Source organism: Meriones unguiculatus, chromosome 9, assembly GCF_030254825.1.
Source record: "Meriones unguiculatus strain TT.TT164.6M chromosome 9, Bangor_MerUng_6.1, whole genome shotgun sequence".
Lineage (NCBI taxonomy): Eukaryota > Metazoa > Chordata > Mammalia > Rodentia > Muridae > Meriones > Meriones unguiculatus.
Genome location: NC_083357.1, coordinates 98,337,290 through 98,352,040, shown reverse-complemented (window position 1 = coordinate 98,352,040; position 14,751 = coordinate 98,337,290). Strand labels below are relative to the sequence as shown.

Genomic DNA, 14,751 nt, shown 5'->3' with positions numbered 1-14,751 from the left:
ACCCCATTAGCGTGTCTCTCAGCTGTACCTATCAAGAGGTAGCTAGCATGCTGGTACTCACCAAAATTAAGATAGTTCCAGCTTTGGTAATGAAGATTAGAATTCACTCTGATATTAATATTTCAAGCAAAATGACAATATTAAATTCTTAAACAGAACAAATCTAGTTTTCATGCTGCTTTCCTTCATTGATTTAGTACCAAAGAAGGCTCACACTTTATCAGATATATAGACTAAAAGCTTCTTTTTATGATTCACTATGTTCATGCACAGTCCCAATTGGAAGCACTTCCTTAGTAATATTGGACCAAGAAAGCGTCCTCCTAACCTTCTCACCCACTTCTGCCATTGGAGGGAGGTATAGGAAGTACTAGTTTCCTTAAAACAGACTGAATGTGAGAAAATGCCACTCACACATGCCCCGCATGATTCTCGGTAATTCTGCAACCTTATCTTTCGGAGTTGCTTGTCCACAGACTATCAGCCTTCTCTGTTTTGCAAGCTTTGCCCACACAGAGGACAAAGAAATCTTACCACTGCAAGTCAGTCATATAGCTCGGAAATTGTCCAATCATAACACACACACACACACACACACATACACACACAAAAGCAGAGACAGAAATGAAAGGGAACCATTATACTGTCAGTAGGGATGTGAATTCGTCAGCCATTAGTTAGCCACTATGGAAATCAGTATGAAAGTTTCTCAGATACCTGAAAATAGAACCACCATAGGACTCAACACCACCACTCCTGAGTTTATACCCAAAAGACATTCTAAGGAGATACTTGTGCATCAACTGTTATTGCAACTCTTTTCATAATGGCCAAGTTATGGATGAGCTTAGATGTCCATCAACAAATGAATGGGTAAAGAAAATGTGTATATACAGAATTGAGTGTTGTTTGGCTATGACAGTTAAGAAAATGAAAACGTGCCAGATGGTAACTCAGATAGTAAAGATGTTTGCTGCCAAACCTGATGATCGGACTTCGACTCCTGGAACCTAGATGTGAGAAGAAAAGCAACTCCTGCAAGTTGTCTCCAGACCTCACACACACTATGTGCCAATGCTCATATTCTCTCTTTGTCTTTCTGTCTCTGTCTCTCTCTCTGTCTCTTCCCCTTCTATCTCCCCTCACTGCCCCCACCCCACATATACACACAGTGACACTGGACTCTCATATTCACATACAGCCACACACACATAAAAACACACACACACATATACATACACACACACATACAGACATACAATAAATGTAAAAGGAAATAGCTGCAAATGGAAACCATACTATTATAGTAAAGTAACTCAAGACAAACATTACATATTTCTTATTTGTAGAGCCTACATTTTTTACACAAAATTATTTTCAAATATGACCTGAAAGTAGAGGTTCTACTGTCTAAGGGAAAAGAGGTGATATTGGAGGGTGAACACAATGAAAGGATGTGATGTTCTTGGATAAAAATATCTTCATGAAACCCATGACTATGCATAATAAATAAACACCAATAAAAAACAAGTAAATAAAGAGGCCTAGGGGTGTAGCTTCGTGGTAGAATGCTTGAGTAGCACGCATGAAGAAAAGGAGAGAAGAAGAGAAATGACTCTAAGAACATGGAAAACCTACCCAGTGTTAGCTAAGAATGCGGGATAAGCATCTACATGCGGAATGAGTTTGAGAGCTGCTGTTTTCACTGGAGCTTGGGAGCTGCAGGCTACATTCTAAATACTATCGGGCATTCGGCAAATTTTTCTTTATAAGTACATATTATTTTAATAACTGGAAATAAAAATAATTGCTTAGCAACAAAAACCCTGCAACCAATTTTTATTTTTCTCCCACATTAACAGCTACATATTTTACGCCTCCTCTAAGACAGCTCTCACTTTACTTACATTTTTACAAAGGATCCAAGTGTCCTTGTATTTTTACTCAAAGCACAATAAAGTTTTATATTATTTTTGATCCAGATTTCTTCTTAAAAGTACTACTTTTGTTCTAGATATTTTTCTAAACTCCCTAGGAACAAAACAATGGATTTTTAAAAGCTGATCCAATTTTTCACTACTTATGTTACCAGAAAAATGAACTCAAAAACATAACATTATCTGAAATAAAATTTGATTAATATTAAAAATTTTTTTCTGCAGAATCATCACAGTTGTGGTAATAGTTTAAGAGAAAGTCACATTCCAAAACTTGTCAAGCAAAAGACACTACATATATGCAGCTTGTGGTGTCTGAATTGAACCTGAGATATCTAAAATATAATATCATGAAGGCACACATGCTGAAATATAATTAAAACGCATGAAAGGGGAAGCGGGGAGGCAGCACAGCAGGGAGGAGCACTTGCTGCTCTGTCAGAACCTGAATTCTGTTCCCAAGGCCTATGCTGGACAGCTCACATCCCCCAGCTCCCGGGAATGTAGCACCCACCCCTGACCACCACAGACAGCCATATGTATGTAATGTAATAAACACACGCACACACACATACACACACATACGCACACATACATACACACATACACACATACACACACACACATACTACATATACTTATTTTCTTTAAAGAACAGGACTGCAAGAAACACAGATTCATTAAATAATTAATAACAATAAATAAATTTTAAAAACATTTTTTAAATGCATCACCATTTTTTATTTACAAAGGCAACTGAACAGAAAAGATTACCAGTTTCTGGAGAAATTTCCATGATTACGCAAACCATGATTATTTTTCATTACTGAAAATAAACAGCTTCCTATGGGGATTTGCTTAGCAACAACAGTCCTTTTGAAGAAAATAGAGCACCCTCCTCAAGTGAATAAAATATTTACGTAAGCAAAATTATTTTTCAATTGGATTATTTCTGTGTAAAGAAAACCACAAAAAGCAAGCTTATGAGTGGATTTAAATGAAATTTTTCATGTGGTTCCACATTAACTTAGAATACATTATAATAAACTGTAAACAATTACATATTTATATTAACAATTTCAAATGATGTTTAAGAACTTTAAAAAAATTACCCTCTTTCAAACACCACTGAAGAGTCACACTGGACCACCATTGGCCTCGAAAGTATTTTTTTTTTAAGTTCTTGGTTTTGTTTTTTGTTTTGTTTTGTTTTGTTTTCCACTTGTGCATTTTGGGATGCTGAAATTCAAAACGCAAATACTGCACTCTCCCCCCACCCCACATAATTACCTTCTTATAAATAAACAACAAAAATACAGGTCCTACCAACGCTACAGTGTTCCTATGTCATCTAACGCGGCGAAGGTTATTCTTCTTTTTAGAAAAGAGGGAAAAACATACAACAACAGGTATTTATAGTTCTGCACCAGCGGCAACCGCCTCCTCTTCTATCTGCACCAGTGCTTTCGAATGGAGGCTTACATCACATGGCGGTTGGCCGTCCAGCTGATCAGGCAGGGAGAGAAGAGAGAAGAGTGCTCAGATTCAGAACCCTGAATAGCAGCCCGCGGGGATACATAGCAGTGGTCACTCAGAGTGGCCCAGTGAGGTAGAGAGAGTTACCTGCCGCCCAGTCTTAGGATAGAGGTCGCAGCCTCTGGGTCTAGAATTCTTTACTTGTAAAACACAGAGTAAAAATTAACTGCTGAATCAGAAAAACAAAAACAAAAAAACAAAAAACAAAACCCTTCAACTCTCTATTATTTGTACTGAAGGAGAGAAAAGGCATAGGCAATGATTCCAAAAATCAATCATATTTGGCTTTGGATTTAAGAGAGAAAAGTGCACACACATACACACTCCCCCAAGGCCCTGTGCCCAGCCTTGATGTTCTCCCAACTTCAGGCTCAGTATTCCAGGAAGTATCAGAAGAGAGGCGGCACAGAAGCCGCCGGACAGATAAGAGAGAGTTGACGGGTTCAAATCACTTCCAAACACTCTGCACATAGGGGCCATATAAATACCTCTGCGTTCAAAAGCAACAGGTGTGCAGACACCACCTGTAATACCCTTTCACAACAAGGGAGAAACATGTTACCAGCATCAAGGTTCAAAATGATATGTACAGCAATAACTGTTGTTCTGCCGAGGCTACAAAGAACACACAACCGAGTTATGCTACCCTACACTTCATGATATGCAAACACAGGCTTAGAAAGAAAGCAGCACTTAATTAAAAAAAAAATCAGTAACACTGAAACACCATATCAACAAAATTAAGGCTCTCTTTTTTTCAAAAATATGTGTATGGATATGTCGTTACATAGTAAAATAAAGCAGAAACTGACACTCTTAGGTTCAATCGTTTTCAAAGCTAATTATGTTATATAAATCATATATTAAGATCTCATCATTAGATAAGGGACATAAATGGATGATAAGAGATAGAGCCTTAATTAGGAAACAGATCAAAGTCCTGCTCGAAGGACTTGTCTTATCCTTCTATTCTGTGCCCACCAGTCATTAAAACTTTCTCCCAGGATCTTTGCAAACCCCAGTGTCTCGATTTCCTGGTATAAACCCCTCCAGTTCCTCAACCCTCTAACCCCTTCCTAGGTGACTGAGATTCATGACATAGCCTCTTTGAAGGGGGCAGGCTATGACCCCTGACACCCAGGATGCTATGGCAGCGAACCTGGGGAAGAGGAGGTAGCTGCAGGCTCAGGGAAAGGCATAGGGACCCGTGGTCTCCTCAAAAGACAAGAAATTTTCTCTCTGATTTGCTCTCTTACATTTGAATCGGAGATAGCAGTCATTGCAGTAGAGTTGGTGGTTTCTGATTCTGACTTCTGCTCCTGAGGAAGAGCCTCCGAGGTCACACTCACAGGAGACACACTGACAAACAAAAGAACACACACAATTAGGTAACTCTAGAAAACCTGGAGTACTCTGAGAAGAAGACAGCTACATGGGGTGAGATGCAGAAGTGGGCAGATGCAGCTCGTAAACGCTTGGGTGTATTACAACAAAGAAAAGGGCTAGGAAAGGCCAAAAGACGATTAGTGGATTTAAATCAAGCCTGTTAGATTAGACACTAAGGATTCATAAAACAAATTTAAAGAGCCAAGAAAATCATTCTAAATATACTGGGGGTAAAGAAATACAAAAACAGTTTGATGATTGGCTTAAAGAAATTTAGTCTTCATTGCTCCAAGGAAATGAAAGCTAATTCACATGTCAAAATAGAAGAAAAAAAATAGAATTTGGGTTTCTGATACTCTAGTCTGCAATGGACTGCTCCAGGTGTCCCCACAGCACTGGCTGAGCAAGGATCCCACGAGGTATCTTATGTCAAGGACAGGGACTTTGGTGTTCTCTGTCTCTCTCTGTCTCATCTCTCTGTCTTTCTCTTCCCCTTTGTCTCTATCTGTGTGTGTGTGTGTGTGTGTGTGTGTGTGCGTGTGTGTGCCTGTTGTGTATGTTCAAATACTATTTTGATTCATTCTTCTCTATATGGATACAGCACAAAGTTATATAAGCAAGCTGCTAACTTTGGAATTCCAGGATCAAAAATGGGAGACTTTCTTCTGGTCCAATGAAAGTTCAAGAAGTAAACCTGTTGTGTGTCTAGCAGCAGTTACTATAAAACAGAGGGTTACAGCCCAAACCCTTTTCTATATACAAAAAACAAAAACAAAACAAACAAACAAACAAAAAAATGCCACCACCACCCAAAACCTACCAGGTATAAGCAGGCTGTGCAATTAAAAAAAAATATTTACAGTGGTTTTCCTTCCAGACACTATTGAAAGCTGTCCTTTAGACACTGATAACTGCATGCCTCTATGCTGCTAAGAATACTGATAAATTAAACTTCAAGTCTGCCCTTGGCAGCACGCTAGAGAAGACACTATGCACCGTAAACCTTATTTATAGAATCTGAGCGGATAAGAGCTACAAAAAGCACGGGGCCTCCAGACTGTAAGAGGATTCCCGGTTTGAGAACAAAGCAGTAGCAAGCAATTTGTGACTCCAGCGCAGCACAGACTGACAAGTGACACCACCAAGCTTGTTAGCAGCCCATCCACAGCCCAGCGGCTCACAGAAGCCATGCGCTCTCCAAGCAAAGCATTGCCAGCTGGCCGGCAAGCTCTTTGTCTCGGGCTCACCTTAAAACAATGTAAATGATAACAAAGACCCAGGGTCTCGATGATCATGGCGGCTCCTTTGCCCAGTATGTTATTACAGTAGGAGCACACACGCTTCCCACTCACTGACCTAGATGCGGAACAAGAATGGAACGGAGGCTTTCACCTGTGCTGTGCAAGGTTGGCATTTAAAGTCACGCTCGGCGTTGGCAGCGATGACGGTAACTCTAAAAAGGCTCTGCATGTCTGGGGAAGAAAAGCTTTCAGCAGCCAACTAAATCAAGCATGCCTTCATTACACCTCCAACTCTCTCAACGGAGGCTCTAGGGACCTTGATTGCCTGCTCAACTAAAGAACAATTTCAGTGTGACTGGTCCATTTGGGACTTTGATGCCATTCCCCAGATCACATATGGACTCATCAGTATTTCTGATCAGGTGCATCTTCTTTTTAATTCAGTTCGCTTACACACAAATTACCACTCAGGACATTCCCTCCTCGGGGCTATCCGAGTCTCTGGGATTTGCCTTCTCAACTTTACTTTTTACCCTGTCTCACTCAATTTTCTGGTTAGAAATCTAAGCACATTCCTGACTGCACTTTTATTGAGAATGATGTCATCATTACCCAAGAGCTGCTGCCTCAGGGGTGACCACTTTAGTGTCAGATCTAGGACTGGTCTTCCCCAGTGCTAGCTAAAGAGACTGGCCGTCATCTTTACTTTCTCACCCCGCCGGAAGGAGCCCATACCACAGGGCCACTAAGGAGGACTGGGAGGGCATGGCTATTGAGAATCAGTAGATGAAGAAATCAATCTGATAGACAAAGACCTTCCCTGAGCAGAGAGGTCCATGGCCTGCCCTAGCTCTCCCTCTGTCCTGCTCTCACACGTGGGGCCACAGTAGGACAGTTAAGTGAATGCTGGCTCCTCTCCTTTGCAAACTCCAAAAAAACTGACCATAAGTCCTTCCTACTCCTTTTCTTTTAATTAACTCTCTAACATATTTTGTGAATCCTGGTAACTGTAACATTATTTTGGACTGATATAAGATATTTTCTTATCTAAGTCTATTAATCAACAGCTTTAAATGCCCAAACGTCAATGGGTTTCTACCTTTAATAGTTACATTTTTGATGGAAACTAGAACTCCTTTGGGATGACAACAGAGGACTGACTCACGGAGAAGCTGTGCAGATCTGAAAATACAACCCACACTGACCTCAGGGCTTCACCCACTCCAGAGCCTGGGGACAAGTGGCCACTCAAGGCACTACCTAACTTTTACACCCTTCCCATAACACATGAACTACAGTAGCCAAGTGATGAAGACTGAGCAAAATGGTGGCAGATTTGGTAACAAAGTGACCCAAGACTCCAAACACAAGACCAAACCTACAGAATGATTTTTATTTTAAATCCAGTTTGTAAAACTGCCCAGGCTATGCAGCCTTTTTCTCATGCTTTTCTTTCGCACTCCATTCCAATGAGCTTCTATTAGAGTGCCAATAAAAGTCCAACACTTCCTAATACTGCTTTCACTAAAAATGTGAGATGCATTCCTGAGCCACTGAATCATTTGGTGATGCCACATGGTGATCTATTCGGAGGACTCTGCCAGCTGAGACACTGACCAAAAGCACAGGCGACAGGGAGCCTGGCAACATGCAGACATGTTTAAGGTCTCAGTGCCTTCACCGGACATCTGTAAACACTAGGCAGACAGCAGACAGAGGCAGGAGAAAGCCTTCTCAACTGCTTTGATACAAGAACACCAAATTCCATGCACTCAGAAGGTCCTGTTTTTCTTCTTTGCTGGATGATCTGGGGAAAGTTTTAATGAAGGGACACCCTTGAAACTGAGACAAGGGGACAAACAGAAGGCGGGGCCTCACCTGTTACGTAGCTGAGAGCCTGACTGTGACACGGAAGGGGAATGGCTGCGCGGGGAGGTGGACCCCGCGGTGGCAGGGCCTGGGATGGCGGTCTTCACAGAGCCCGCTGGAGGTGGCGCAGCAGACGATGGGTTCCGCATGTAGGCACGGTTTGAGGTGGACAGCAGCTGTGGCGGTGGGCGACTGAAGTCTTGGACAGAGGAGGAGGCATAGACTCCTGCGGGCTGGTTGTGCCAAAGGGACTGCCTCCAAGAACCGGGCCTCGGGGAGTCTAGATTGTCCAGAGACTCTCCTCTGAAACACAGCAAGGAGTCACAGGAGAAACATGTCACTCAACTGGAGACCACCAATGGGGTGCATCACTGGGGTCCACAGACCAGCCTTATGTATTTCCAACGCTGCGGCCAATCTGAATCCAATCACATATACAATCACCTTTAATAACAATATTGTTCTGTACCAGGGCTACTGTGACATTTCGTATTTCAATAACCTCCTTTGGCATGGTCCTTAGATTTAAAAAAAAACAAACAAACAAAAACAAAACAACAACAACAACAAAAAAAAGTATCAAAGTGGAAAGAAAAATATATATTTTTTAAATACAAGCTAATACTAGTAGCCACTCATCCCTTAAATCTTACACAGTTTAGACTTATAAAGCTCAGTCTTTCAAATTCCACCAGAAAAATACATTTTAAGCACACAGTAAGTATTAAGCTGGACATTTTCACAGATGTATTTAACTTAATCTGCACAACACTATACTGTGCTGCTTCTAATCTCATAGAAGTTACTTTGACCAAACCAGGAGTGTATGGGTGAGGTTCTGGCTTCAAACCAAAGTACTTCCCCCCATTAGTCCACTGCAGCCCAGGCCTGCCTCCAACACACTCTCACTGGCCACCCCAAGTCCTACGTGTCAGCAACTGCTTAGTGTCCACATTACAGGGAACAGTCAACAACCCCTTCCCTTGGACTGCAGACACCCTGAAAACAGGACTTAGCTCTTCTACAGAAGCTAGCTCTGAACTGTGCATGCCCTCCCAGCTGCTGATTTCGTTAGCAGCTTTAAAACTTTCTTCCTGCCGGAAGTGTAAACAACAGGGTCTGTTTAGCCTAGCATCGTAAGTAATGTATCATCACGATAGAACATAACACAAAGAATGAGTCAAGAAACATATAAGGGTCTTCTCCTGGGTGAGCAAGGGTTCCTCCTTCCCTCAGTTTGTACACCTTCCCTAATTCCCAAAAATAACAACCCTTAGCTCTGAGTCCTTACAGATTTTTCTCAGGTATACAAGAAAATATTTACATATATATACAAATTTGCTTATGTAAGTTAATACATGTTTAAATATAGATGTACTCTGTGACATTCTTCAAAAAAATGGTTACAACATGGTTTTTATTCTTTTACAACAGTTTAAAATAACTTATTTACCACCTGAGATACATGATCCTGAATCATGTTCTTTTCTCTTCATGTGACAGACGGTACGTCAATGGTTCTCCCAGAATCGTGCACTTTTGTTATCTGCTCTTCTGTCCAGCTCCCTTCCACTGATTCTGGGTTTGACAGTGTGGCTACATTAAAGAGTAGGGCATCGGCAAACATGATATACACGGAGAGTGATAAGCATTTGCATGTCCGGAACTGTCTTCTGAAAGATGCCCCTATAAGTGTGAGTACCATACCCTGAGGCAGCTCCAGCAGCTGCATGGGAGGAAGATAAAACCAAAAACTCTGGCTGAGGCCCATGAGGGGTCTCCTAAGGAAGGTTTACCAAAATCACAGTCCGTTGCCAAGATGTGCGGAGCTCATGAACGTTTTACGTGTTCAGTGTCATTAAAGAAACAACAAATAGGGGGTGCCAAACCTTCACTATCTCCTTTATTTAAAAGAAAAAAAAATTGCCAACTCCGGATCAATGGCTGCTCGAGTGCCAAAGCCAACACCGGGCAAAGAACAGTCCAGGTAACCCTCAGACCTGGGAGAGGAATTATTATTTTAAATTAAGTGTGGGTATGTAAATAAAGAAAGAACAGACAAAATTTACTCCATGCCTAAAGCACAAGCACACTGGACTCCTTAACTCATGACTGCAAACAGGGCACCCCACAGTTTTTAATGCTTGTATAGTATTCTTAGCGCTGAACCTCTATTGACCTAACTAGGAGCACTGGGAAGAGTAATATTGTGTTTTTTGGGGGTGGGATGGTTTGGGGTTTTTGGTTTTGCTTGTTTTATTCACAATTACCAATAGTGTGTGTCCTTGTCTTTATCTTTCTATATTTATTTAACAAAATCCAGAAGATAGAGCCCTGGTAAGAAAATGTATGTTTTTGTTTAATTTACCATGAAAAGATGATTGAAAACGTTGGACAAGAGAATTCACATTTTCTTATGCATTGCCAGTACTAGGTTAAATCAATGTCTTAATGCCGTGCAAATTTCATAAGCAGAAGGACCTATCATTATCATTTGAGGAGTGGTATTGATTTGTAGGTTTTTCCTATGAACTACCTACTCAAACCACCTATTTAGTTTCGCTATAGACACAGATATACACAGACATTGACACATAGATGAAGTTACTAGAATTTACTGGTGGGTTATTTGCATATTAAAACAAGTAGCTCTTTATCTGAAACACGTTGCAAATAAGTCTCTATAGCTTAGCTGCCAGGCAGAACACTGAACAGAGCAGCTGTGGTTTCGATTGCCAAGACAAGCCTCTTAAAATGCCCATCCACTCACTCCTATTTGTATCTACATATTCACCATCTAAAAAGTTAAAAAAATTAGGATTTTACACTTTTTTGTGAACCCGATTATCATAATTCCAATCTTGCCAATAACCTCATTATTAACATAAGTAGGTTTTCTTCTCTTCAAATTTAACACACAAGAAAGAGTCAAAGTATATTTACTTCTCTGGCTCTCATCTCAGAATTCCACATCCAGAATTAGTAGCTTTTCCTGATGTGATCTTGTCCGGCTAGCTTCCCTGCCTCAACCAGTTCCTTCATATGGAGAAACCGAGGAACTGTGCCTACTTCAAAATATTCTCTCCCTGTTTAAATGAGATGGTTCAGACACAACTGCCAAAAAGCACTGCTCAATGACATTCCCTCCTTTCCCTTCTCTCAAAGAAAAAAAGAAAGAAAGGAGAAAAAGCCTAGAAATGAGACATCTGCCTCACAGCAAAGACTAAGTGATTGTCAGCTATCCCATACCTTCTCATGATCCCAGGCAGGCAGATGGGCTCTTTGTTTACACTGGCACTGCGCTGCCGGATCCAGCTGTTGTCATTGTGGAGAGATGTCCTCTTCCTCATTTCCTGAAGGATTTGCTGTCGCTCTAACTCTGCTTCTGAGGGGGCTTGATCCTTCTTGGAGCTCCTCTGTGAAAAGCCAGTGGTCCCAATTCGCTCTGAATATCTGCTGCTTCCTAAATTAAAAACACACCAAAAGCTTATACATACACAAGAAATGGTAGGGGTTCAGCCTCCAAAGACAGTGCAACTTCAAATCCAACACCCTCCATATGTGCTGACACCATCTATCTCTAGGGACATGTCTGCAGGAGAACAGACAGCAACAAGCTCACTCCTAATTCTTGGAAATTCCAGTTCCACATGCAGAGAGGCCAAGGGGTGCACGCAAGAAGACCATCAGGGCTGTCCGCAAGAGCAAACAAACAAAAAACCCCTCCAGATCCCAGAATTGCTCAGTTACAAAATGTTCATCCCGTTCCTCCTTCTTTTCAAACAAGTGCACTTATTGAAGGCTTGCTACCAAGAGTCTAAAGGGAAACAAGGCATTTTCCTCTACATATATTCTCTGTCCCTCTCCCCAGGGTGGGGAGAGAGAACGGAAATGCACACATCTTTAACTGACATGGGATAAATGTTCATGGTAGAAGTCACAGAATATGTCATGACCACACTGTAGGAGTGTTCAGTCACTGACATAGCTCTGGTGAACAAGAAAAAAAAAAAAAAAAAAAGACTGTCCATAATATCACCACATTTGTATGGTCTCTAAGAAATTTACAAAACTGCAATATCACTACTAAGTTTTCTGGTGGTGATTTTGTCAGCTCTCATCCTCAGGGTTTGCTGATTAATTTCTTGTTTATATAAAACACACATAGACTGGAGATATCATCCTTGCTTTAGTCTGAATAAGAAAATTTTAACTGAGGATTTTTTTCCTTCTCTAAATTGACTGTTATAACCACAGTTTCAGAATATTTAGCTTATCTGGATACTTCTGCCAAGTAAGCAATGAGTAAAACCACACAAAAAAATTTTTATACACACCTACACTTAGTATATTAATAACAACATCAAGGTGTTTATGGTTTAAATAAAATACTTTGCATTTTAAAAGTATTTTAATGGCATAACCAAGTCATCCCATTAAATATGTAATAAGTTCTAATGTCTGCTAATTAACATTAAAACGCGGGGCTAATAAAGGGAAGAAAGCACACACTAACTACTATCCAGGTGAGACACGGAACGAAAGGATGAACAGCTGTCTCAGACAGCCACAGGCGCTACACTGTCAACCAGGTTTCACTCAGAGTGGAGGAAAAACACCACAGGCCGTAAGCGTGTACCAGAAGACATGTCTACTTAATTATTATAAAAATAGCTAGGGTCAAATTCAAGGGAGAAGAGCTTGGATATGCAAATAGGAAAGACTCAAAGACTGGGGAGACCACATTAGAATTATCTGCTGGGAGGATGATTATTTAGAGCTGAGTTTCCTAAAGGGAAGGTGGGAACAAAATGTTGGCAAGTTAAATAGGGCCGAGGTCATTGAGAGCCTACTTACTCCAATGAGGATACTATCCCGATGGAAACTAACTCTATGAGCTTTGACCTGAGAGACAAATGAGCTGTCATCAGACCACCCAGGACAATGGGAAAAAATAAATACTTTTCTTAAAAAAAAAAAAAAAAAAATTCCTTCCCAGTAACTGAAAGATAACAGATGAAATGTAAATTATTATTATTTATTATTTTTAACAACAGAAAGATCTGGCATGAGAGGCCTGAATGCCCTTATAGGTAGGTCTTGAAGGGCTGACACCAAAGCTTGTCTGGCTACCTCAATCCCCACCTGAACCTTTCTTCATGTGCAAAAACTGACCAATAATTTCCTTATGCAAACTCCATGCAAACGATGCTTATTGCTCAGGGCTTTTCCTTACTTATGTAATTTTAGTTATGTGGGGTTAACCAGAACCATATTTTATATCAAGCTCCAAATGATTTTCATGAAATGAAAAAAAAAAAAATCCCTATCACTTTGGACTTTCAGACCTTTTTTCATTTGCAAGTATGACTTCAGATTTATATAGGATATTTAAGTCCTCGCCACCATATTCTGGCCTCATTCTTTAGATGCAAGATAAAGTCTACTGTGCAAAGCTGTGTCAACATTTTTCTTTGCAAACTTCCCACATATTTCCATAGCTATTCAAATACCCCAAGTACAATAATCTATTATAAAGAAAGCCAAAATAAACACAACATAGTTGTTTTGTTTTACTCAAAATAGCATGTTAAGCATCTAATATTAATGAATCTAAAGTGTCCTGCACTTAAAAATACTAGTCATGGTATATGACCACAAAATAAGCAATTGTGCTCTATTAAAAAAAAAGTTTAAATACAAAAATCACACTTACCATTTTTCTCTATGGAGGGGTCATTTAGTTCTGTAGTAGATCTTGATTTACTTCTAAAACAGAATATATTAAATATGTGTTGTTAAGAAAATTTTATTTAACTCCAGAAAAGATGGTTTGGTTTGGTTTGGGGGGGGGGTGTTTGTTTTAGACGGGGTTTCACTGTGTAGGCCTGGAACTCACTTTGTAGACCAGGCTGGCCTCGACCTAAGAGATCCCCCTGCCTCTGCCTCCTGAGTGCTAGGATTAAAGGCATGAGCCAAAACACCTGGCAAAGATGCTTTTTTTTTTTTTCTTCTTTTAAGCAAATGATTTGTTTCCTGTGCCTATTGGGAATCTGTGCTTATTTTCCAATGAAGGAATTTGCTCAAAATTGTGCAAACTAGCAGAAAACAAAAGATGGGCTGGAAACAGATAAACATGTGGGACCCTCTCTCCCTCCTAGGAATACAGAGACGGCCTGGCAGCTCTGCCCACGCCAGATCCAGCCAGATTTCCATCTTGCTAGGTTTACAAAGCACCAGGCCCCAGACTACCCAGAGTCAGTCTGTGGTGCCTCCTGAACACTGCCCACTCTCAAGATGCGAACGTCTAAGGCACTGGGAGGCCACAGAGCATTCATCCATTTGTCAACTGCCGTCCCGGCATTCAAAACAGGTAGGAAGGCACACTGACTATACAGGCTACCCTGAAAATGCCACTTTCAATCTATGTATGTGCACAGGCTCCTCTCCTCATCCTACTAAACTAGCTAAACTTCAGAAATAGCACTAATGCCGTGTGCATATGCACATATGTATATACAACTTATACCAGCATTCTGTGAGGTAACCTAGAGTGCATGACAGTGAGCCACAAATGACAGCCGGTTGTATCTGTCAACAGTCACACCTGCATTTACAAGGGAAACACTTGTCACCAGAAGTTAGGCTGTACTCTCTGATGCCTAGAAAGTATATACTGTATGACATATATAGTATTTATGTATTACATATAATACTATTTATAGAATTATGTATTGTATAGTAAAGTATAATATATACACACATAAATACATATCAAATAG

At 40.6% G+C, this 14,751-nt stretch overlaps 1 protein-coding gene across 11 annotated transcripts in view; it reads right to left on the bottom strand.

Annotated features, from left to right (window-relative positions):
* Nucleotides 1-2,654: 2,654 nt before the first annotated feature.
* Lmo7 (LIM domain 7) overlaps nt 2,655-14,751 on the bottom strand; it is a 206,472-nt gene continuing 194,375 nt past the window's right edge. For 8 of the 11 annotated variants that reach the window (XM_060391542.1, XM_060391541.1, XM_021647000.2 and 5 more), the window contains 6 exons: nt 13,686-13,738; nt 11,219-11,432; nt 7,979-8,272; nt 6,107-6,215; nt 4,730-4,832; nt 2,655-3,443 (listed from right to left, as the gene is read on the bottom strand). In XM_060391542.1, the coding sequence (XP_060247525.1) occupies nt 3,421-3,443; nt 4,730-4,832; nt 6,107-6,215; nt 7,979-8,272; nt 11,219-11,432; nt 13,686-13,738 (796 nt within the window). In that variant the 3' untranslated portion in view covers nt 2,655-3,420. The remainder of the gene's footprint in view (nt 3,444-4,729; nt 4,833-6,106; nt 6,216-7,978; nt 8,273-11,218; nt 11,433-13,685; nt 13,739-14,751) is intronic. The other 3 variants (XM_060391543.1, XM_060391546.1, XM_060391548.1) reach the window with 1 other exon arrangement.